This window comes from Mustelus asterias, chromosome 2 (genome assembly GCF_964213995.1).
Source record: "Mustelus asterias chromosome 2, sMusAst1.hap1.1, whole genome shotgun sequence".
NCBI classification, from domain to species: Eukaryota; Metazoa; Chordata; class Chondrichthyes; order Carcharhiniformes; family Triakidae; genus Mustelus; species Mustelus asterias.
This window is the reverse complement of record NC_135802.1, coordinates 26,183,522-26,207,591: the sequence shown is the minus strand read 5'-3', so window position 1 is coordinate 26,207,591 and position 24,070 is coordinate 26,183,522. Positions and strand designations below refer to the sequence as shown.

The following is a 24,070-nucleotide window of genomic DNA, read 5'->3' as shown; positions in this document are numbered from 1 at the left end:
AGTGAAATGGAATATTCTCCACTTGCCTGGATGGGTGCAGCTCCAACAGCACTCAAGAATCTTCACACCACCAGGACAAAGCAGCCCACTTGATCGCTCCCCCTTCCACAAACATTCAGTCCCTCCACCACCAATGACCAGTAGCAGCCGTGTGTATTAACTCACCAAGGTTCCTTCCAAACCCGCAACCATTGCCATCTAGAAGGACAAGAGCAGCAGTTACCTGGGAACATCGCCACCTAGAGGTTCCCCACCAAGCCACTCACTATCCTGACTTGATAATACATTGCCGCTCCTTTATTGTTGCTGAGTCAAAATCCTGGAACACCCTCCCTAACAGCACTGTGGATGGACCTACACCTCAGGGACTTCAACGGTTCAAGAAGGCAGCTCACCATCACCTTGTCATGGGCAGTTAGGGATGGGCAATAATTGCTGGCCTAACTAGTGACACCCATATCCCATAAATGAATTTTAAAGAGCACAGGCACAAGGGGCTGAATGGCCTCATTCTGCACTGTAACCATTCTATGACGCTACAATGCCCTGGCAAACATCGATCTCTCAATTGGTGTCACTAAACTAGGTTATCTGGTCATTGTTTCATTTTTGCCTGTGGGATCTTGCTGTGTGCATATTGGCATCTGAATTTCTGACAAGTAATTTCAAAAGTACTTAATAGTCTGTAACATTCTTTGGGACATCGCAAGGTTGAAAAGGTGCTACGTGAACGCAGGTTCTTTTGTCTTTTTTCTTTAGTCAGTGAACGTTGCTAATTGGAATCTCTACCTTTACGAGAAAGTTAGGGCAGAATTTCCCCCAAGGAAGAAATCTTTCCAAGGTGCTTCAGGGAAGCTATCAGAAGGAGTGAGCAGAAGAAGGTCAGACACTGCACAGGAGTTGAGTCCTCAGCCTGCTTAACGCAGTCTTGTGATAGAAAGTAACTCAAAATTCTCAGCGTATTGAATGAGATTTAATCTCTGCTCAGGCATTTCTCAGTCAACTGCGGAAAAACATTCTCAATGGTTAGCACAGTGAGCAATATAACCTCGCTGTGTGCAACCAATCTGCTGATTCTAGCCGTTCCCCACAGGGGTAATGGGATCCGTGTAGTCAGCCTATGACTCGTCTGACCATTGTCTTTAGTATTACTGGGTATTTAATGGAGGTGAGGGTAGTCTTGCCCTCCAGTTGGAGAGCCAGTGAGAGTCTTGTGTTGCCGCTATTTGGGTTGGACAACCACATTTAGTACCAATCAAGTACCTCATTGGACAACAGCAGACCGAGCCCTCGAATGAAGGACTCTAAAGGATTCAAGTCCCACTTGTTGGGAGATGTTGGCCAGTCAGAGGATGGCAGCTCTTCACTGGTTGGTAATGCCCCCGGGGAGGCAGTGGCTGCTGCTGGGTGTGCCCCCCCGCCCCCAGCTTAGGGTCATCGTGGTGAGTGAAGGTAGGAGCTGGTCACGGGGTGGGGGTCACTGGTCAACAGCAAAGGCAGGAGGTGGCTCTCAGCAGCCCCATCCCCTTCTCAATGCTTACTCTCAAACACTGAGTGTCTGACAACAAGGGACCACCCTTGTGTCCCCACAAGTAAATGTGTCCGGCTTTACTTTCTGGGCTTCCTGAATGGTGAGATCCCCGCCATTGATGGGATGAAACCCCTCGTGCATGAACTGCCCATTTAAGCGCCTCTATTGGCGATGGGGCGAGAAGGCTGTCCACTGGCCTTCCCATCATGGGCTTAATCAGGTCCGTGATTGGAAGATGGGAAGGTCCCCACCCACCACAAATCCCCCCCTCCCCTACCATGGTCAACAAGCTCGCCATGGGAGGAAGGAACGAAATTCCATCTGATATAACTAATATACAAGCGATTCTCCCAAAAGTGCTGAATTGGTGGGAAAACTGTTCTAAATCCCGACTGCTTTGTCAGTTCAGATTCTCACCTGAATCTCCGCACTCTGTGCGCTGCAGAGAGCCCGGTCATGAATCTCATTAAAAACCCAGGGGGAGTGGGGCCTATTCGCACCAGAGTTTGACAGTTCTGGAACTCTGCGCATGTGCAGTGGTCCCGATCTGTCAGTCTCCCCTTTGGCTGGCCAGCCCAATCACTGGCCAGCCTGGGTGGGACCCCCGCAGTGCTGGCCCTCCAGCTCCCCCCCCCCCCCCATGGCCCGATCGTGGCCCCCACAACAATTCCCGGGCCAGCCCTGACCAACCCCCCCCCCCCCCCATCCCGGAGTGCCCTAATGCCTAGGCCCCACCCCCCAGCAGTGGATCCCCCCTTACCCCTCACCCCGGCAGAACCCCCCCCCCCCCCTCCCCCCGGGGTCAGACATCCTCCTGGAGGCAGCCCCGCCCCCTGGCAGACCACCCCAATCACTGCCCTCCCTCCAGCTCAGACTGATCTTGTCTGCAGAGTGGCAGCGGGGCCCCCCACCCCCACCGATCACCCCTAGGCCCCGCCCGCAATAGGCCCTGTCCCCTTGGCACTGCCCGATGCCCAATGGGCAGTGCCAAGGTGCCCCCTGGGCATGAGCACTTTGCCCCTTGGGCAGTGCTGGGGGCACAGGCTGGTACTGCCAGGGTGCCAATGCCCAGGGGGCACCACCCCCCACCTCCCGATCCCCTGGGAGGCCCCGATAGGCCCCCATGAGCACTTTGCCCTGCCAGCATCAGTAGTAAATGCGCCTAGTTTGGGGGCGTTTAAGAGATCCGTTGATAGGTTCATGGACGAAAAGAAATTGGTTTAGGTTGGAGGGTCACAGTTTTTTTTTAACTGGTCGGTGCAACATCGTGGGCCGAAGGGCCTGTTCTGCGCTGTAATGTTCTATGTTCTATGTTCTATGTTCACGTCATTCCGGTGAGGTCTCCCGCTAGATCCCCGAACGTGGGGAGTTCCCTGCCGGAATGAAGTACTCCTGGCGGGGTGGGAGATTCAATCGGGACCTGAAAGGTCCCAATAATGAACTGCTAAACATATTTAAAATACATTTAAAAGAGATTTTAAAAAGATTCAAATTACTTACCTGTCTTCCCGACGATTTCCAGCGTGGTCTGACCGGTGACTGTTCGCCAGCTGAGGGAGATGCGCATGCATTCCCAACGCATGAGCAAATCCCGGTACAAGGCCGGCAATGCGCATCTCCCACCCCAACCCGTCAGAAAAGTTGCGGGTCACGATGGGAGAATCGCGGCCCATGTTGCAACTATATAAAACCTTGGTTAGGCCGCATTTGAAATATTGCGTGCAGTTCAGGTCGCCACACTACCAGAAGGACGTGGAAGCTTTGGAGAGAGCGCAGAGAAGGTTCACCAGGATGTTGCCTGGTCTCGAGGGTGTTGACTATGAGGAGGGGTTGAATAAACCAGGATTGTTTTCACTGGAAAGACAGAGACTGAGGGGAGATATGATAGAGGTCTACAAAATTTTGTGAGGCATCGACAGGGTGGATAATCAGGGGCTCTTTCCCCAGGGTGGAAGTGTCAATTACAAGGGGGCCACAGGTTCAAGGTGAGAGGGGGAAAGTTTAAGGGAGATGTGTGGGGGGAGTTTTTCACGCAGAGAGTGATGGGTGCCTGGAATGCGCTGCCAGAGGAGGTGGTGGAAGCAGGCACATTGGCAACATTTAAGGGGCATCTGGAAGGGTACATGAATAGGGAGGGAATAGAGCGATACGGGCTGAGTAAGAGCAGAAGGGTTTTTTTTAGTTTAGTTAGGGCATCATGATCGGCACAGGCTTGGAGGGCCGAAGGGCCTGTTCCTGTGCTGTACTTTCTTTGGTCTTTGTTCTTGATTATATAGCACCTTTAACATGTAAAGACGTGCCAACGCTTTTTAATTGAGGCCAGAAGGAGAGGTAGAGAGTGTTCTGAGATGGTTCTTCTCTCTGTGGGCTCTGGGCTGGTGCGTGGCTCTTTGACTGACTGGAGGCACATTCTACTATCTGTTTAACACTTGTTTATTAACATCACTTCCAAACAGGATACAGAGTAAACATTTTGCTCCCAGGCTCTGCATTCCAACCTCTCTCTCATGAGCCTGACACATGACTCACTGATGTCAGTAGTACCTCATTGCCTCTGTCAGACATCAGCATAGTTCATCTGTTAACCCTTTGTTGTGCAGAGAGGACTAAGAAGGAAATTCCAGAGCCTAGGGCCCGGGCAACACAGCACTTAACAATGAATTAAACTTCTGCTCCATCTTGGAGCAGGGATGGGTTGGTAAGTTTGCCGACGACACGAAGGTTGGTGGGGTTGTGGATAGTCTGGAGGGATGTCAGAAGTTACAGAGGGACATAGATAGGATGCAAGACTGGGCGGACAAGTGGCAGATGGACTTCAACCCAGATAAATGCGTAGTAGTCCATTTTGGCAGGTCAAATGGGATGAAGGAGTACAATATAAAGGGAAAGACTCTTAGTACTGTAGAGGATCAGAAGGACCTTGGGCACAACTTGTGGGGCCGAAGGGCCTCTTTTGTGCTGTAGTTTTTCTATGTTTCTATCTTCCACTGAGTCACCTGATCAGATTTATCTCTCAGGATTCGAAATGTTCCCCCTCATCATTTCTGCAGTTTGTTTTCACTGCAGATGCCTACAAAACTATTTCAGCACCTAATATAATTAAATGAACTCCTGTGTGTGTCACTCAGATCAATTCTCTGCCCTTTCAGTTCCTATCGCGTTGGGACAGATTGTGAGCTTTTTACCCCCCCCCCACACATTTACCACAGATAATCCTGATAATTTAACAATCTTGGGACACTAAGGAGCAATTTAGCACGGCCAATCAGCCTAACCTGCACATCTTTGGACCGTTGGAGGAAACTGGAGCACCCAGAGGAAACCCACACAGACATGGGGAGAATGTGCAGACTCCACACAGACCCAAGGCTGGGATTGAACCCGTGTCCCTGGTGTTGTGAGGCAGCAGTGCTAACCACTGTGCCACCTTGGCTCCCAAATGTTCTGTAAGTTGTAAGTCAAAGCTTTTATTTCCCCTTTTAGTAATGAAGCATATATGGGACAGATTCTCCAATCTTGCCCGCTGATTGGATTCTCCAGTCCGGCTGCAGTAGGTGGAGATTTGGCTGAGCGCCAAGTTCTCCGCTCACACTGGCAGCGGCGGTGGGGCGTGAACAGCCAGAGAATTCCAGCCATAATCACCCCACGTCATCAAGGTGGGTGTTATAAAAATAATAGCCGTTACAGGGCGGCACGGTGGTGCAGTGGTTAGCACTGCTGCCTCAGAGCGCCAGGAACTCAGGTTCAATTCCAGCCTCGGGCCACTGTCTGTGTGGAGTCTGCACATTCTCCCCGTGTCTGCGGGGGTTTCCTCCGGGTGCTCCGGTTTCCTTCCACACTCCGCAGATGTGTGGGTTAGGTCGATTGGCCATGCTAAATTAACCCTAGTGTCCCGGGGATTAGCAGGATTAATGAGGGAATAGGGCCTGGGTGGGATTGTTGTCGGTACAGACTCGATGGGCTGAATGGCCTCCTTCGGCACTGTGGGGATTCTATGACTACTTGACTTACACAAAATATTTTAGCAACTGCAAAATAGTTGAGAGTAATGAAGCCTGCAGATACTCGGAAGAACTGTTTCCCTTCACTAATGACTTATCAATATTCATACAGAAGGCAAAGATTACTGTGTGATTGTGATAGGAGAATGTGTTAAACAGCCACATTAAAGATAGTGGTTGAAATTATACATTTTCCTTTCTAATGAATCCATTAATGCAATATTGAATATTAAGTGGATAATTTGGAATAGCAGAGATTACTGCAATTAACTTGTCTCTGATTCTATTATTCTTATCTGCTGCTAAGTGGAGTTTATGTACAGAATGCAGGGAAATGGAGTTAAAGGAATAATTTCAGCCACAATCCTGACTGGCTCTCTCCTACTTCTCATGTAATGTGGCCTCACAGAGTCCGATCCAGTGAGGTACATGAGTGTCACAGCAGCAGAAGAAATTCAAAGCAGAATTTAAGGTCCTGCTAAATCTTGCTTGAACAGGATTTATTAAACTAGAAAGAGTGCAGAAAGGGGTTACTAGGATGCTACCGGGACTTGCTGGTTTGAGTTATAAGGAGAGGCTGGATAGACTGGGACTTTTTTCTCTGGAGTGTAGAAGGCTGAGGGATGATCTGATAGAGGTCTATAAAATAATGAGGGGCATAGATCAGCTAGAGAGTCAACATTTTTCCCCAAATGTAGGGGAGTCTAAAACTAGAGGGCATTGGTTTAAGGTGAGAGGGGAGAAATACAAAAGGGGCAATTTTTTCACACAGAGGGTAGTGAGGATCTGGAACAAGCTGCCAGAGGCAATAGTACAGCGACAATAGTACAATTTTGTCTTTTACAAAGCATTTAGACAGTTACATGGGTAAGATGGGGTATGGGCCAAACACGGGCAAATGGGTTAGTGGTTAAAACAAAGGGCGGCATGGACAAGTTGGGCCGAAACTGTCCATGCTGTAAGCCTCTATGTCTCTATGACTCAAGAACAGCTTCTCCCCTGCTGCCATCAGTCTTTTGAATGGACCTCCCTTATATTAAGTTAATTTTTCTCTACACCCTAGCTAAAACTGTAACACTATATTCTGCACTCTCTCCTTTCCTTCTCTATGAACAGTATGCTTAGTCTGTATAGCGCGTAAGAAACAATACTTTTCACTGTACGCTCATGCATGTGACAATAATAAATCACATCAGTACACATTGAATTAGCTAAGCCTAAAGCTGAAAGAGATGCAGTCACTTTAGCTGATCTAACATTTAACATGGTCCAGCATTACAGTAATGAGCAAAGCCATGGAAGCAATAGAAAATAGACTGAATTTTCCCCTCAAACTAAGGAAGCAGAGACTTCCATCCTGCCTATAATTTAGATATAGGAAAACAACAGCCTTCATTAACCAATGGCACGGTGGCAAAGTGGTTAGCACTGCTGCCTCACAACACCAGGGACCCGGGTTCAATTCCGACCTCAGGTGACTGTGTGGAGTTTGCACGTTCTCCCCGTATCTGCGTGGGCTTCCTCCAGGTGCTCCGGTTTCCTCCCACACTCCAAACATGTGCAGGTTAGGTTGATTGGCCATGCTAAATTGTCCCAAGATGTGTAGGTTAGATGGATTAACCAGGATAAATGTGTGGGGTTACAGGAATAGGGTGGGGGATAGGGCCTGGGTAAGATACTCTGTCAGAGAATAGGTGCAGACGCAATGGGCAGAATGGCCTCATCTGCGCTCTAGGGGTTCTATGATTCACCAAGGTCACTTGGACTACATTGAGGGTTGGCAGATGTGATTGGACATATATCTAGAAGTGTCAGCACATGACCATGTGCCTCCAACAGGCCCAGGCCCAGCCTCTGGCCATTGCTAATCCAACATATCAAAGCTCACCTTCCCATACCAGTGAGTCCACTCTTCATTACCAGATTTGATGATTCCTGACTGTTAAACAGCCCTCTAACCCATATCTGATATTTTTATAACTAATGAATCAAAGTACTCAAAAATTAATTTTGAAGACTAATTAGTACCTATATAATCTTTCCCCTTGGCTGCTCACAGCAGTGTTAGAACAAAGAGCAAAGAAAATTACAGCACAGGAACAGGCCCTTCGGCCCTCCAAACCTGCACCGACCATGCTGCCCGTCTGAACTAAACCCCCTACCCTTCCGGGGACCATATCCCTCTATTCCCATCCTATCATGTATTTGTCCAGACGCCCCTTAAAAGTCACTATCGTATCTGCTTCAACTACTGCCCCCGGCAGCAAGTTCCAGGCACCCACCACCCTCTGTGTAAAAAACTTGCCTCGTACATCTCCTTTAAACCTTGCTCCTCGCACCTTAAACCTATGCCCCCTCGTAATTGACTCTTCCACCCTGGGAAAAAGCTTCTGACTATCCACCCTGTCCATGCCCCTCTTGTAGACTTCTATCTCCGTCGTTCCAGTGAGAACAAGCCAAGTTTCTCCAACCTCTCCACATACCTAATGCCCTCCTTACCAGGTAACATCCTGGTAAATCTTTTCAATACCCTCTCCAAAGCCTCCACATCCTTCTGGTAGTGTGGCGACCAGAATTGAACACTATGTTCCAAGTGCGGCCTAACTAAGGTTCTATAAAGCTGCAACATGACTTGCCAATTTTTAAACTCAACACCCCAGCTGATGAAGGCAAGCATGCCGTATGCTTTCTTGACTACCTTCTCCACCTGCATTGCCACTTTCAGTGACCTGTGTAGAACAAAGAACAAAGAACAGTACCGCACAGGAAACAGGCCCTTCGGCCCTCCAAGCCTGTGCCGCTCCTTGGTCCAACTAGACCAATCGTTTGTATCCCTCCATTCCCAGGCTGCTCATGTGACTATCCAGGTAAGTCTTAAACGATGTCAGCGTGCCTGCCTCCACCACCCTACTTGGCAGTGCATTCCAGGCCCCCACCACCCTCTGTGTAAAAAACGTCCCTCTGATATCTGAGTTATACTTCGCCCCTCTCACCTTGAGCCCGTGACCCCTCGTGATCGTCACCTCCGACCTGGGAAAAAGCTTCCCACTGTTCACCCTATCTATACCCTTCATAATCTTGTACACCTCTATTAGATCTCCCCTCATTCTCCGTCTTTCCAGGGAGAACAACCCCAGTTTACCCAATCTCTCCTCATAGCTAAGGCCCTCCATACCAGGCAACATCCTGGGAAACCTTCTCTGCACTCTCTCTAATGCCTCCACGTCCTTCTGGTAGTGCGGCAACCAGAACTGGACGCAGTACTCCAAATGTGGCCTAACCAGCGTTCTATACAGCTGCATCATCAGACTCCAGCTTTTATACTCTATACCCCGTCCTATAAAGGCAAGCATACCATATGCCTTCTTCACCACCTTCTCCACCTGTGTTGCCACCTTCAAGGATTTGTGGACTTGCACACCTAGGTCCCTCTGTGTTTCTATACTCCTGATGACTCTGCCATTTATTGTATAACTTCTCCCTACATTATTTCTTCCAAAATGCATCACTTCGCATTTATCCAGATTAAACTCCATCTGCCACCTCTCCGCCCAATTTTCCAGCCTATCTATATCCTGCTGTATTGCCCGACAATGCTCTTCGCTATCCGCAAGTCCAGCCTGTACCTATACACCCAGATCCCTCTGCCTATCAATACTCGTAAGGGTTCTGCCATTTACTGTACATTTCCCATCTGTATTAGACCTTCCAAAATGCATTACCTCACATTTGTCCGGATTAAACTCCATCTGCCATCTCTCCGCCCCAGTCTCCAACCGATCTATATCCTGCTGTATCCTCTGATGGTCCTCATTGCTATCCACAATTCCACCAACCTTTGTGTTGTCTGCAAACTTACTCATCAAACTAATGTTCTGGAGATATATTTATAATTCCTCAAGACTCCAGGGCAAACCTGAGGCAACTCTAGTTTATAACACACATGCATCCTGAGGCCCCATTCCTATGGCATTATCTCCTTTTGTATTCTGTGCTTTGAGATACTCAAGCAAGGATCCTATTTGATTTATTTATGGCCTTTTTCTACTTGCGTCACCACTTTTAATGACCTTTGCATCTGCACAATGTCCCTCTGTTTTTCCTCTTGACGTTGTTTTGCCAATTACCTCCATTCAGTGTCCTTTAGTTATTGACCTGATATCAATGGGAACAGCTCCTCCCCATCTACTCGGCTAGACCTTTCATGATTATCAACACCTCTATCAAATCTCCTCTCAGTATTCTCTTCTCCAAGGAAAACATTCCCAAATTCTCCAATCCATCTTCATAACGGAGGTTGCTCATCGCTGGGACCATGCTCGTGAATCTTTTCTGCAGCCTGTCTAATAATGCAGTGATGGACAACCTAGGCTAGGGAGTGGGCCGTATAAATGGCCCACCTTCATCTCCGCAAGATTGGAAGCAGGCATGTTCCCAGGAAAAAGATTAAATACACACCGAATATTTCATAACAGGTTATGGAAAATGCTTAATCGTTCATATATTAATAGAGCCATCACCTTCAAACGGTAAAAACAAAATAATATTTATGCTTTGGATGCAGAGGGAGCGCATGGCTCTCACAGTCAGGTCATGTGCAATCGACATGTACCTTACCTGTCCTTGCTTTACATGTGTGTCAGTTCAGACATACCAGTAGGAAAAATACTATGCGGGCGAAATTGATGGAATGTGGCAACCCCACGCATGGGCAACAGTCAACAAAATGTCTCGTGGGCCACACTCAGAACCCAGATGGGCCGCATGTGGCCCCTAGGCCACAGGTCGCCCACCGATACCTTGACATCCTTCCCAAAGTGTGGTACCCAGAACTGCATGCAGCACCCCAGCTGAGGCCGAGCTGGTGTTTTATATCAGGGAGAACTTCCCTGTTTTTTATTGAATTGTGTCGTGTGGTCTTGCATATTCACCTGAGAGGAAAGACATCTTTGAAAGGAATGCTAAACCTCGATGGGCTTGAAGAATCCCATGGTATTATTGTGGTGAACAGCAGGGGAGTTCTCCATAGTGTCCGAGCGAATGTTACCCATCAATCAAACATCACCAAGAAAACATATGACCTCTCGCTGTTTGAGGCAGCTTGTGTGCATAATGGCAATCATGTTTCCTATATTAGCTTAATTGGTTGTAGGTTGTTCTGGCACATTCTGAAGTCATGAAAGATGTCATTCAAATGTAGGATCTTTCTTTCTTGATTGAGAAGTATTCATTTTCGGGACCGAATAAATGGGCTACAGTCTTTTCTGGTCCTGTACATTCCAATGTCCTGTTTTCACTCATTAAATGTAACCAAGCTAATATTCCCATTAAAATAATATACAGAGGAATGTCATACACAAGCTTCAAGTGTCCATTAACTATTGTGGCCTTAATATTTTTGCTTTATATCTGCTGACAGAGAATTCCAACAGTGCAGAAGGAGGTTCTTAGGCCCATCGAGTTTGCACAGACTCTTCTGACAGAGGGCCCTGTTTTACCATTTTGATTCTCGGTGCTGGGCAGACTTGAAACTGGGAGTGTTTCAGATCCGACTTTTAGACCCGTTCTCAGGCACCCCCATACGCACTCTGCCTGAAAAAATATCAGCGATTCCGAATCGCGCTGCAGAAGCCAGTGGGAGGGGCTTAACGCGCCCAAAATCCTGCAGCTCCGATTGGCGCCTCCAACTGTGCATGCGCAGAAACAAAAATGTTAGAATGCGGCTCCCCCGCCACATCCCTCCCGGGCTGGATAATACCCCCCCCTGACCCCCACAGACAATGCCCCACCCCCACAACATTACTGGCCCCCTTAACCCCTCCACCCCACCATCATCCAGACCGATCAAAGGACCCCTCCCCCTCCCTTCTCCACTCACTGATCTCAGGCAGAGTGGCAGTGGACCCCCTTTCACCCCCACTGATCACAGGCTGACCCACCTCCCCCCCCCCCCCCCGCCCACCAATCTCAAGCAGAGAGACGACAGACCTCCTCACTAACCCCCACTGATCGAACTTATGTGAAGCATGATTGTTTTGCGCCAATTCCGGATTGGTGAACGCAGTGGTAAAGAGGGAAGTGCTGGTATGGTTGGATGTGCAGCCCATTAAGTCAATTTAAATGCATACAAAGGCATTTAAATGGCCGTCGCACCCGTTTCGTGTGCAGTCCCGATCGCGGCCATTTTCGGCCCTTAGTAAAGGAGGAACCGGCGCAGAGGCCGGTTTACATCTGCTACTCGCCTCACGCCCGACTTTTCCAAGTTTTTGCGCCTGAAAATGGGCGCAACGTGATGAAAAAATTGGGCCCAGAGTGTCTTACCCAGGCCCTTTCCCCTGCCCTATCCCCCTAACCCCGCATGTTTATCACGGCTAATCCATCCAATCTGCACATCTTGGGACACTTAGGGACAACTTAGCATGGCCAATCCATCTAACTTGCACATCTTTGGAGTGTGGGAGGAAAACGGAGCACCCAGAGGAAACACATGCAGACACGGGGAGAACGTGCAAACAGTGACCCCGAATTGAACCCGGGTCCCTGCCACGGTGAGGCAGCGGTGCTAACCACTGTGCCATCATGCCACCCTTGGCAAATCAGTTGTCCTACATTTTCCACGAGTTGGGGAGTCAAAGACAGATGGTCATAATCAGAGCCGGGCTTGGAACTGTCTCATTCATGAGGGTGCATGATGGTGGACACTTTATATGGCTGAGTAGGTTTAAAGCAAACTTGATGCTGAATGTCCAAGTTACCACGAACACAAAGCAACAATATTCAATATTACAGACAAGAGCTGTTCATCCAGTAATACAAAATATGACAGTTTAGTTCTTATATCGTCCTTTAAGGTACAAAACATTTTTGGACAAAAAGATGATTTATTTTAATGGGATTTATTTTAGCACCAACAGTAACCAATATAAAATGAATGCCGATGGAAAATCAAGGTGAGAGGAACGTAGTCCTTGGGGGGGGGAAGCAGTGGCATAGTGGTATTGTCACTGAACTAGTTAATCCAGAGAACCAGGGTTATGCACTGGGGAACCAGGTTCGAATCCTGCCTTGGAATTTGAATTCAATAAAACTCTGGAATTAAAAGTCTAATGATGGCCATAAAACGATTGTTGTGAAAACCCACCTGGTTCACCAATGTCCTTTACGAAAGGAAATCTGCCGTCCTTACGTGGTCTGGCCAACATGTGACTCCAGATCCACAGCGATGTGGTTGACTCTTAAAATGCCCTCTGAAATAGAACATAGAACGTAGAACATTACAGCGCAGTACAGGCCCTTCGGCCCTCGATGTTGCGCCGACCAGTGGAACCAATCTAAAGCCCCTCTAATCTACACTATTCCAATATCATCCATATGTTTATCCAATAACCATTTGAATGCTCTTAATGTTGACGAGTCCACTACTGCTGCAGGCAGGGCATTCCATGCCCTTACTACTCTCTGAGTAAAGAACCTACCTCTAACATCTGTCCTATATCTCTCACCCCTCAATTTAAAGCTATGTCCCCTTGTGTTAGCCATCACCATCCGAGGAAAAAGGCTCTCACTATCCACCCTATCTAATCCTCTGATCATCTTGTATGCCACTATTAAGTCACCTCTTAACCTTCTTCTCTCTAACGAAAACAACCTCAAGTCCCTCAGCCTTTCCTCATATGATTTTCCCACCATACCAGGCAACATCCTGGTAAATCTCCTTTGCACCCTTTCCAACACTTCCACATCTTTCCTATAATGCGGCGACCAGAACTGTACCCAATACTCCAAGTGCGGCCGCACCAGAGTTTTGTACAGTTGCAGCATGACCTCCTGGCTCCGAAACTCAATCCCTCTACCAATAAACGCTAACACACCGTACGCCTTCTTAAGGACCCTATCAACCTGGGTGCCAACTTTCAGGGATCAATGCACATGGACACCCAGATCCCTCTGTTCATCCACACTACCAAGTATCTTACCATTAGCCCAGTACTCTGTATTCCTGTTACTCCTTCCAAAGTGAATCACCTCACACTTTTCCGCATTAAACTCCATTTGCCACCTCTCAGCCCAGCTCTGCAGCTTATCTATGTCCCTCTGTAACCTGCCACTTCCCTCCGCACTGTCTACAACTCCACCGACTTTAGTGTCATCCGCAAATTTACTAATCCATCCTTCTACGCCCTCATCCAGGTCATTAATAAAAACGACAAACAGCAGTGGCCCCAAAACAGATCCTTGCGGTACACCACTAGTAACTGAACTCCAGGATGAATATTTCCCATCAACCACCACCCTCTGTTTTCTTACAGCTAGCCAATTCCTGATCCAAACCACTAAATCACCCTCAATCCCATGTGTCCGTATTTTCTGCAAAAGCTTACCATGGGAATGTTATCAAACGCTTTGCTGAAATCCATATACACCACATCAACCGCTTTACCCTCATCCACCTCTTTGGTCACCTTCTCAAAGAACTCAATAAGGTTTGTGAGGCACGACCTACCCTTCACAAAACCGTGCTGACTATCCCTAATCAAATTATTCCTTTCTAGGTGATTATAAATCCTATCTCTTATAATCCTTTCCAAAACTTTGCCCACAACAGAAGTAAGGCTCACCGGTCTATAATTACCAGGGTTGTCCCTACTCCCTTTCTTGAACAAGGGGACAACATTTGCTATCCTCCAGTCTTCTGGCACTGTTCCTGTAGACAATGACAACTCAAAGATCAAGGCCAAAGGCTCTGCAATCTCCTCTCTAGCCTCCCAGAGAATCCTAGGATAAATCCCATCCCATCCCATCCCATCCGGCCCAGGGGACTTATCTTATTTGAACTGAGTGGCCTAGCATGTCACTCAGTTCAAGACCAATTGGGGACAGGCAATAAATACTGGCCCAGCCAGCGATGCCCACGTCCCAGTGGTTAGCACTGCTGCCTCACAGCGCCAGGGTCCCAGATTTAATACCGGCCTCAGGTCACTGTCTGTGTGGAGTTTGCACTTTCTCCCTGTGTCTGCGTGGGTTTCCTCCGTGTGCTCCGGTTTCCTCCCATAGTCCAAAGATGCGCGGGTTCGGTGGATTTGCGATGCTAAATTGACCCTAGTGTCAGGGGGATTAGTAGGGCAGATGCGTGGGGTTATAGGAATAGGGCCTGGGTGGTATTGTGGTCGGTGCAGACTCGATGGGCCGAATGGTCTTCTGTACTGTCAGGATTCTGTGATTCTATGAAAACAAAAATTCAGACGAACTAATTTTTTCCCACTCTTTTTCTCCCCACATGCAGAAAACTGCGTTGCACTCGGAACTACATCCACCTGAATCTATTTTTCTCTTTCATTTTGCGTGCAATATTCGTGATCCTGAAGGATGACGCACTGTACTCCGATTCTGGGCAATGTACTGAAGCAGCATTGGTAAGTCACTCTTACATCCCTGTCAGCACAGTTGGGCCATATTCCCACAGATTACCAACAATAAGAATGAGAAGAGGATTGTTACTGTTAATAAAATTTGAAATTAATAAGGCACCTAATCACTGCAAGAATTCAAGCTCAATTAATTACTTTGAAATGCAATGGTTATGGTATAAACACGACCGATACCACACAGTAAGCCTTCAAAAGCAGCACATTAGTTTAATAGCCATGGGTGGAATTTAAAGCTCCGCGCCCTGCGCAGGCGAGGTCGAAGGCCTGGAAAAGGGGTCATGTGATCAGGCCAGAGGCTGCACAGCAAAGATGCAGGCTCCTCCTCTTGCCTCACTCCCACCAGGTGTCAAAGAACAAAGAAAAGCACAGCACAGGAACAGGCCCTTCAGCCCTCCAGGCCCATTCCAATCATGATGCCCTAAACAAACTGAAAAATAGCAACATTCAAGAGGCATCTGGATGGCTACAAATAGAGGGAGGGAATCGAGGGATAATCAGTCCATTTCCCTCTATTCCCTCCCTATTCATGTACCCATCCAGATGCCTCTTAAATGTTGCTAATGTGCCTGCTTCCACCGCTTCCTCTGGCAACATGTTCCAGGCACCCACCACTCTCGGCGTGAAAAACTTTCCCTGCACACATCCCTTAAACTTTCCCCCTCTCATCTTGAACCTGTGCCCCCTTGTAAGCGACATTTCCTCCCTGGGAAAAAGCCTCTGACTATCACCCTGTCTGTGCCTCTCATAATTTTGTAGACCTCTATCAGGTCTCCCCCTCAGCCTCTGGCTTTCCAATGAAAAGAATCCTAGTTTATTCGACCTCTCCTCATAGCCAATGCCTCGTGCCAAGAGATATGGGGAGAGCGCGGGAGTATGGCATTGAGATAGAAGATCGGCCATGATCATATTGCATGGCGGAGCAGGCTCAAGGGGCCGAATGGCCTACTCCTGCTCCTGGTTTCTACATCTTGGGCAATTGAGATCACTGATAGGCTGCATCCGGTCACCGTTGGTATTCAACCAGCGGCCCGGGCAGAGGGTTTACCCTCTGGGGCGGCCGCCCAGAAAACCCTGCAAACAGCATTGTCACTTTTATATCCAGAATAAGATAGAATGGAAAAGCAACAAAGTCACCGTTGAACTCACACAGGACCTTCATCACAGATGGAGTATTGTGTAAAGCTGGGTTCACATTCCTGCAGGAACATTAGAAAATCAGTGGAGTAGATGTAATAAATATTACCATGAGGTGAAGGGTTATAGTTGTGAAGGCTTAAAAAATGAGTTGAGGTAAGCAGGTTAAAAATTGTCTTCTGAAAGGTTATGGTAAGTTAAATAGTGATTATCTTCGCCGATGATAATAAGAGACTAGAACCACATTGTTTCATGCAAATGATGCCTCAAATGTAGAACTGCCTCTCACAGAGCATTGCTAAAGCAAAATCCATTAAAACATTTACCAATTGCCAAGAACAGGAATACTAACAGCGTCTGTGCAACAATTAGGAGAATGAGGTTGACCGAGGTCGTTCAGACGGAGAAAAACACTTGGGTTAATGAGTCAAATTGCTTGGCTTTAACGTTTCTGTGATTCTTTTACTTATTCTGAAATTCAAGTCAAAGGGTCATTGAAATAAGGTCTCCCTCTCCCACAAAGGGCGGCACGATGGCACAGTGGTTAGCACTACTGCCTCATAATGCCAGGGACCCAGGTTCGATTCTCGGCTTGGGTCACTGTCTGTGTAGAGTTTGCACGTTCTCCCCGTGTCTGCATGGGTTTCCTCCGGGTGCTCCGGTTTCCTCCCACGGTCCAAAAATGTGCGGGTTAGGTGGATTGGCCATGCTAAATTGCTCCCTGGTGTTAGGGCGATGTCAGGGGGATTAGCAGGGTATAGGGGATGGCTACGGGGATAGGGCCTGGGTGGGATTGTTACCGGTGCAGACTCGAAGGGCTGAATGGCCTCCTTCTATGATTCTATGAAAGAGCAGTAGAAGCCAGCATAATTAATAATCTTAAGCTTGAATCAATGGATTTGGACGAGACAAGGTAACTAAGGCCAGGTGTAGGGCAGGATTTTTCACAGTGCTGGTCAAGTAGCGTAGTGGAACCGGGGAGGGGGGATAAGTCGATGAAACCTCTGTATAGTTTGACAAGTGTAACTTAATTCTTATTGCTTGGCTCTTTTGACTAGCAACCTCTTCCTCTGGATTTAACTCTCAAGCCCTGGTTTCTGTCTTGCGTCTCCTGGCTTCTCCCTCTAGTTCCGCTTGGTTCCACTGTACAGGCAAAGTTGTTCATTTTATTAATACAAGGAAAAGGCATAAGGATAGACTCAAAGCCACACTAAAGCACAGAGTCATTAATACCACTGACATGGGCGGCATGGTGGCACAGTGGTTAGCACTGCTGCCTCACAGTGCCAGGGATCCAAGTTCGATTCCAACCTCGGGTCACTGTCTGTGTGGAGTTTGCACATTCTCCCCGTGTCTGCGTGGGCTTCCTCCGAGTGCTCCAGTTTTCTCCCACACTCTAAAGAATGTGCAGGTTAAATGGATTGGCCATGGTAAATGGCCCCTTAGTGTCCCAAGAAGTGTAGGTTAGATGGGTTAACCATGGTGAATGGACTGGCAGTGGAAGAGGAAGGAGAGGGAAGCTAACCCGGGGTTGTAAATTCCACTCCCCTGCCTAACAACGTGCCCCCATTGCGTAAGAGCTTGTGGATCCAGAGTTGGGCTCCCTCGGTCACCTGAAGACGCACCAAACCCAACGTACGTCACCCTCGATTTCGAGGGACCGCCACCACTGGCGACGAAAACAAAATACCGCAGATGCTGGAAATCATAAATTAAAGCGAAAATGACTGGAAAACCTCAGCAGGTTAGGCAGCTGCTGTGGTGAGAGAAACAGAGTCAGAGGGCAGGATTTTCCAGCCGTTCCTGCCAGCGGGATCATCCAGTCCAGCTGTCGGCGAGCCCCCGCCACCGATTCACCAGCGTTGGTGGGGGGAGGGTGCGAATGACGGGAAACCCTGTCGGCAGATCCCACCACCGGCCATTAGTGTTCCGCCGCCACAGGAAGGAAAATCCCACCAGACATTTCGGGTTATGGACGGCACGGTGGCACAGTGGTTAGCACTGCTGCCTCACAGCGCCAGGGACCCAGGTTCAATTCTGACCTCAGGTCACTGTCTGTGTGGAGTTTGCACATTCTCCCCATGTCTGCGTGGGATTCCTCCGAGTGCTCCGGTTTCCTCCCACAGTCCAAAGATGTGTAGGTTAGGTTGATTGGCCATGCTAAATTACCCCTTAGTGCCAGGGTGATTAGCAGGGTAAATATGAGGGATTACGGGATTAGGGCCAGGGTGGGATTGTTGTCGGTGCAGACTCGATGGGCCAAATGGCCTCCTTCTGCACTGTAGGGATTCTATGATTCTATGATGTTCTGATGAAAGGACACGTACTGAAATATTAACTCTGCTTTTCCCTCCACAGGTGCTGCCTGACCTGCTGAGTATTTCCAGCATATTTTACTTTTATTTCATTCTTCTTCCTATGATTAATTTATGGGTGTCACTAGCAGGACAGCATTCATCAACCAAATACAGAGTCTGGGAGAGAATCATAGAAACCATTCAGTGCTATTCAGCCCACCGAGGTTGCACCAACTCTCTGACAGAGCATCTCACCCAGGCCGTATGGGTAACTCCGCACATTTACCCCACTAATCCCCCTAACCTACGCACCTTGGGACACCAAGGGGCAGTTTAGCATGGCCAATGCACCTAACCCGCACATCTTTGGACGCAGAAGAAACCCACGCAGACACGGGGAGAATGTACAAACTCCACACAGACAGTGACCCAAGCCGGGAATCGAACCCAGGTCCCTGCCGCTGTGAAGCAGCAGTGCTAATCACTGTGCCACCGTGCCGCCAAATGGAAACGGGGATAGAAAGAAACTCAATGAACCCAAACTGGTGACCAAGAGAAGCCAAAAGATCCGGGTCCCAGAGAAAGCAATTGAATCCCTGCAAGGTGGTTAGCATAACTGAAGCAGTGCTGGGTGACACGGGCAGCGCATCTACATTGCCTGATGTAACTAAGCACCGGCTACAATCTTGAAGATTTGCAAAGATGAGTTTTACTTGTGATTTTCTGAGCTTGCTTTTACTGGAAGCAGATTGCATGCGCAAACTGGTTTAACTGGGAATGCGGTACTCTATTGCACACAATCCTCTCATCTTACTCCTTATTTATTTTGATCGAGCCACAGCCCGAGTTAATGTCAGTCGATTACCCTCGGTTTGGAATTCCGAATTGAGTTCTTACTTTCTGCTCGCTTATCCTTTAATGGCCACAATCGCCACTGGGGATTAAAATACGTCCCAGGAGTTTGAGATCCGGTGGTGGGGTTTTTTTGATTTAATTTGATTCGATTTATTATTGTCACATGTATTAACGTACAGTGAGAAGTATTGTTTCTTGCGCGCTAAACAAACAAAGCATACCATTCATAGAGAAGGAAATGAGAGAATGCAGAATGTAGTGTTACAGTCATAGCTAGGGTGTAGAGAAAGATCAACTTAATGCAAGGTAGGTCCATTCAAAGGTCGGTTGGCAGCAGGGAAGAAGCTGTTTTTGAGTCGATTGGTACGCGTCCTCAGACTTTTGTATCTTCTTCCCGATGGAAGAAGATGGAAGAGAGAATGTCCGGAGTTTATGCAATGTTCAATCCAAAGTCAGATTGAGTTTAGTGGGTTAAAAACTGTACTCAGTGGCGAAAGGGGGAGATCAGGATATTGAATTTGATGAACAGCCATGATCAAAATGAATGGTAGAGCAGACTCAAACCTTCTATGTTTCAAAGGCTAAGTTTGTAAAGAAATGCATTAACAGTTGTTTGTTTGCTGCCTTTGTGATTAATTAATATTGGATAGTATTTTATATACCTCTGCCAGGTGTACTTTCGGCAAGGTGGGGAGGGGGCACATAATATATTGCAGGTGCCCATCCCACCACCTTACCACCCACCCCCGAGCACATCACCATAATATGGGGGGTGGGCCAGTAACAAAATCGGCAACTCATCCACTGTATTCAATAATCAACGGTCAATTAGACTTGTTACCAAGCAACAATACACTGCCCACGCCATAAACCATTTGGTGTGGACAGTCAGGTAGGAATGGGAAGCCCGATATTTTTCTCAAGGATGGGAAGGAGGGGTTCTTTGCTCTTCAGGGGCTACCGTTTATCACCGTGGAGCCCCCCACCCCCCTAAGATCGAACCCCATCTTCCTTCCGACCCAACCGCGACCTTAAACTCACCGCTCCCCACCCCCTGCCCTCTCCCTGACCTTCCCAATCATTCCCTATCCAAAAACGGCCTCCAGGGATTGATGGGTCTTATTCCTTTTCCTGCAGTCCCGGTGTCTGTCATTGCTGTGTTTATGGCACTGCTGGAAGTGATGGAGTTGTTGGCCAATCAGATTGGCTGGTATTCCTCCCCAGTGGGAGACGGAATTCCCACTTAGCCCTCCTTTAGCCACCCCACTGCACGTGCCAGTTAGCTTAACATCTGCCGTTGGGAAAATGTTAGAGTCCATTATGCAGGATGTAATCAAGCAGAGTCAGCATGTCTTCACGAAGGGGGAATCATGCCTGACAAATTAATTAGAGTTCTTTGAGGATAGATAAAGGGGAACCAGTAGATGTAATATACCTGGATTTCCAAAAAGCATTTGATGAGCTACCGCACAAAAGGCTACTTAAGATAAGAGCCAGTGGTGTTGGGGGTAGTATGTTAGCATGGATAGAGGATCAACTAACTGATAGAAGACAGAGAGTTGGGATAAGAGGGGCATTTTCAGGATAGCAACCTGTAACTCCTGGAGTTCCACAGGGATCAGTGCTGGGGCCTCAATTATTTACAATGGATATTAATAGTTATGAGATGGGCGAGTTGGGGCCATTATATCAAATTCTGCTTGTTCTGCTCCTGGGAAGTGCCTGGGTTAGTGGCTAACTTAGAGATATTATATGAATGAAAACTGAAAACTGTTGTTTGCGGTCTCTGGTGGTCCAATTCAAAAGTATTGTTGCCTTTGACATGATACAGAGGTAGGGTGGGATTTTCTGGCCATTTCCGCCGGCAGGATCTTCTGGTCCTGCTGATGGCGACCCTCTGTCATGGGTTCCCCGGCAGCAGGAGATGCAAACAATGCGAAATGCCGATGAGAGTGCCGGGAGCTGAAACTCCCGCCAATGGCGGGCTGCCTCTGCCGCCGCAAAATGCGCAATCGGGGGTGGAGGGGAGGAGATGTAGACCCGATCATAAATAACAAGACCTGCTATAGATATACGCAACAAAGCACCTTCCAAACTCACAACCACTACACCTAGAAAGACAATGGCAGCAAATACTTGGGGAACACCACCACTTGGGGAACCACCTCCAAGCCACTCATCATCCTGATTTGGAGATATATCGCTGTTCCTCCGCCGTCGCTGGGTCAAAATCCTGCAACTCCCTCCCTAAGAGCAGTGTGGGTGTATCTACACCACATGGACTGCAGCGGTTTAAAAAGGTAGCTCACAACCACCTTCTCAAGGGCAACTAGAGATGGGCAATAAATGCTGGCCAGCCAGTGATGCCCACAGCCTTTGAATGAATGGAAAGAAACAATTTCCAAATTTTGAGAATTATAGTCATGAAGAAGTTAAAAAAGTTAACCTTATGTTCATCAAAGTGACACTAGTTGAAGGGTTCAAGATTATGAAGTGAATTGATAAATTATGTACTAAAGAACAAAGAACAAAGAAAATTACAGCACAGGAACAGACCCTTCGGCCCTCCAAGCCTGCACCGACCATGCTGCCCAACTGAACTAAACCCTCTACCCTTCCGGGGACCATATCCCTCTATTCCCATCCTATTCATGTATTTGTCCAGATGCCCCTTAAAACTCACTATCGTATCTGCTTCTACTACCTTCCCCGGCAGCGAGTTCCACCCACTACTCTCTGTGTAAAAAACTTGCCTCATACATCTCCTTTAAACCTTGCCCCTCGCACCTGAAACCTGTGCCCCCTAGTAATTGACTCTTCCACCCTGGGAAAAAGCTTCTGACTATCCACTCTGTCCATGCCCCTTATAATCTTGTAGACTTCTATCAGCTCGCCCCTCAACCTCCGTCATTCCAGTGAGAGCAAACCAAGTTTCTCCAACCTCTCCTCATAGCTAATGCCCTCCACACCTGGCAACATCCTGGTAAATCTTTTCAGTACCCTCTCCAAAGCCTCCACATCCTTCTGGTAGTGTGACAACCAGAATTGAACACTATATTCCAAGTGCGGCCTAACTAAGGTTCTACTGTCCAGATAAAACGTGATTAAATTTCGTAAATATTAATGATCTACGTTTAAAAGTTGCATTGTGATGTATTACAATTGATGGACATGTGGGCCATAAGCTGTCTTACAAAGGCTGACGTTTGAGCCTTTTTCCTGTCAACATTGAGTTAATTAATGAACTGTGGAACTCGACTTACTAGTCAACAAGTCAGTAGTTTAGTTTTAAGTTAAGTTTATTTATTAGTGTCACAAATAGGCTTACATTAACACTGCAATGAAGTTACTGTTAAAATCTCCCAGTCGCCACACTCCAGTGCTTGTTTGGGTACACTGAGGGAGAATTTAGCATGGTCAATGCACTTAAACAGCATGTCTTTCAGACTGTGGGAGGAAAGCAGAGGAAACCCACACAAACACGGGGAGAATGTGCAGACTCTGCACAGTGACCCAAGCCGGGAATCGAACCCGAGTCCATGGTGCTGTGAGGCAGCAGTGCTGATCATTGTGCCACCGTGCTGCCCTAAAGTACAGCTGCTCCGCCAACTTCCCTTCTAACTTGGGCAGAAGTTGCTTTTGAACCTGTCCCTCCCCTGTTAAGAAAGATCATAGAAATCATAGAAACCCTACAGTACAGAAAGAGGCCATTCGGCCCATCGAGTCTGCACCAACCACAATCCCACCCAGGCCCTACCCCCATATTCACCCACTAATCCCTCTAACCTACGCATCTCAGGACACTAGGGGCAATTTTAGCATGGCCAATCAACCTAACCCGCACATCTTTGGACTGTGGGAGGAAACCGGAGCACCCGGAGGAAACCCACGCAGACACGAGGAGAATGTACAAACTCCACACAGACAGTGACCCAAGCCGGGAATCGAACCCAGGTCCCTGGAGCTGTGAAGCAGCAGTGCTAACCACTGTGCTACCGTGCCGCCCAACAGGTTAACCTGCTGGGCTTTAACCTGATGTTGTGAGACTTCTTAGTGTGCTTACCCCAGTCCAACGCCGGCATCTTTACATCAAGAAAGATCACAGCAGTCATGATTTAAATTTTAAACTTCTAACCTAAACAAGCTACAAAAAAAGATAAATTGTAGAAAAACGGAAACCCACAGGGAGAATGTGCAGCCTCTGCACGGACGGTGACACAAGCTGGGAATTGAACTGGGGTCCCTGGCGCTGTGAGGTAGCAGTGTTAGCCAGTGTGCCACCGTGCTGCCCAGGTAGCCAACAACTCAGTCGCTAGAATTCACAACCTCATACAAAGAAGTTGAGATATAGGAAGCCTTCTTGTGGAACTACCTTCTGCTGTAAAAGTTAGGTTTATTTATTAGTCACAAGTAAGGCTTACATTAACACTGCAATGAAGTTACTGTGAAATTCCCCTAGTTGTCACACTCCAGCGTCTGTTTGGGTCAATGCACCTAACCAGCGTGTCTTTCAGACTGTGGGAGGAAACCAGAGCATCCGGAGGAAACCCATGCAGACACAGGGAGAATGTGCAAACTCCACACAGACAGTGACCCAAGCCAGGAATCGAACCCAGACCCCTGGCACTGTGAGGCAGCAGTGCTAACCATTGTGCTACCGTGCCGCTGTGACATTTCTTCGCCAGCCAGCAGTCATTCTGCTGGTGAGCTTCATTATCCTTCGTGACTGTAGTACTGTTGGAAAGTATGCCGTGTCCTGCGTTTGCCATGCTATTTTTAGTCAACGTGTTTACTCAGCCTCTCCTTTTGATCAGAGTTGAACTC

The 24,070-nt window shown here is 47.9% G+C and overlaps 1 protein-coding gene across 1 annotated transcript in view; it reads left to right on the top strand.

Moving 5' to 3' along the window:
* Positions 1-24,070, top strand: part of vipr2 (vasoactive intestinal peptide receptor 2) — a 186,316-nt gene that overhangs the window by 119,513 nt on the left and 42,733 nt on the right. The window contains exon 6 of the mRNA XM_078227681.1: positions 14,816-14,945. Within this exon, the coding sequence (XP_078083807.1) occupies positions 14,816-14,945 (130 nt within the window). The remainder of the gene's footprint in view (positions 1-14,815; positions 14,946-24,070) is intronic.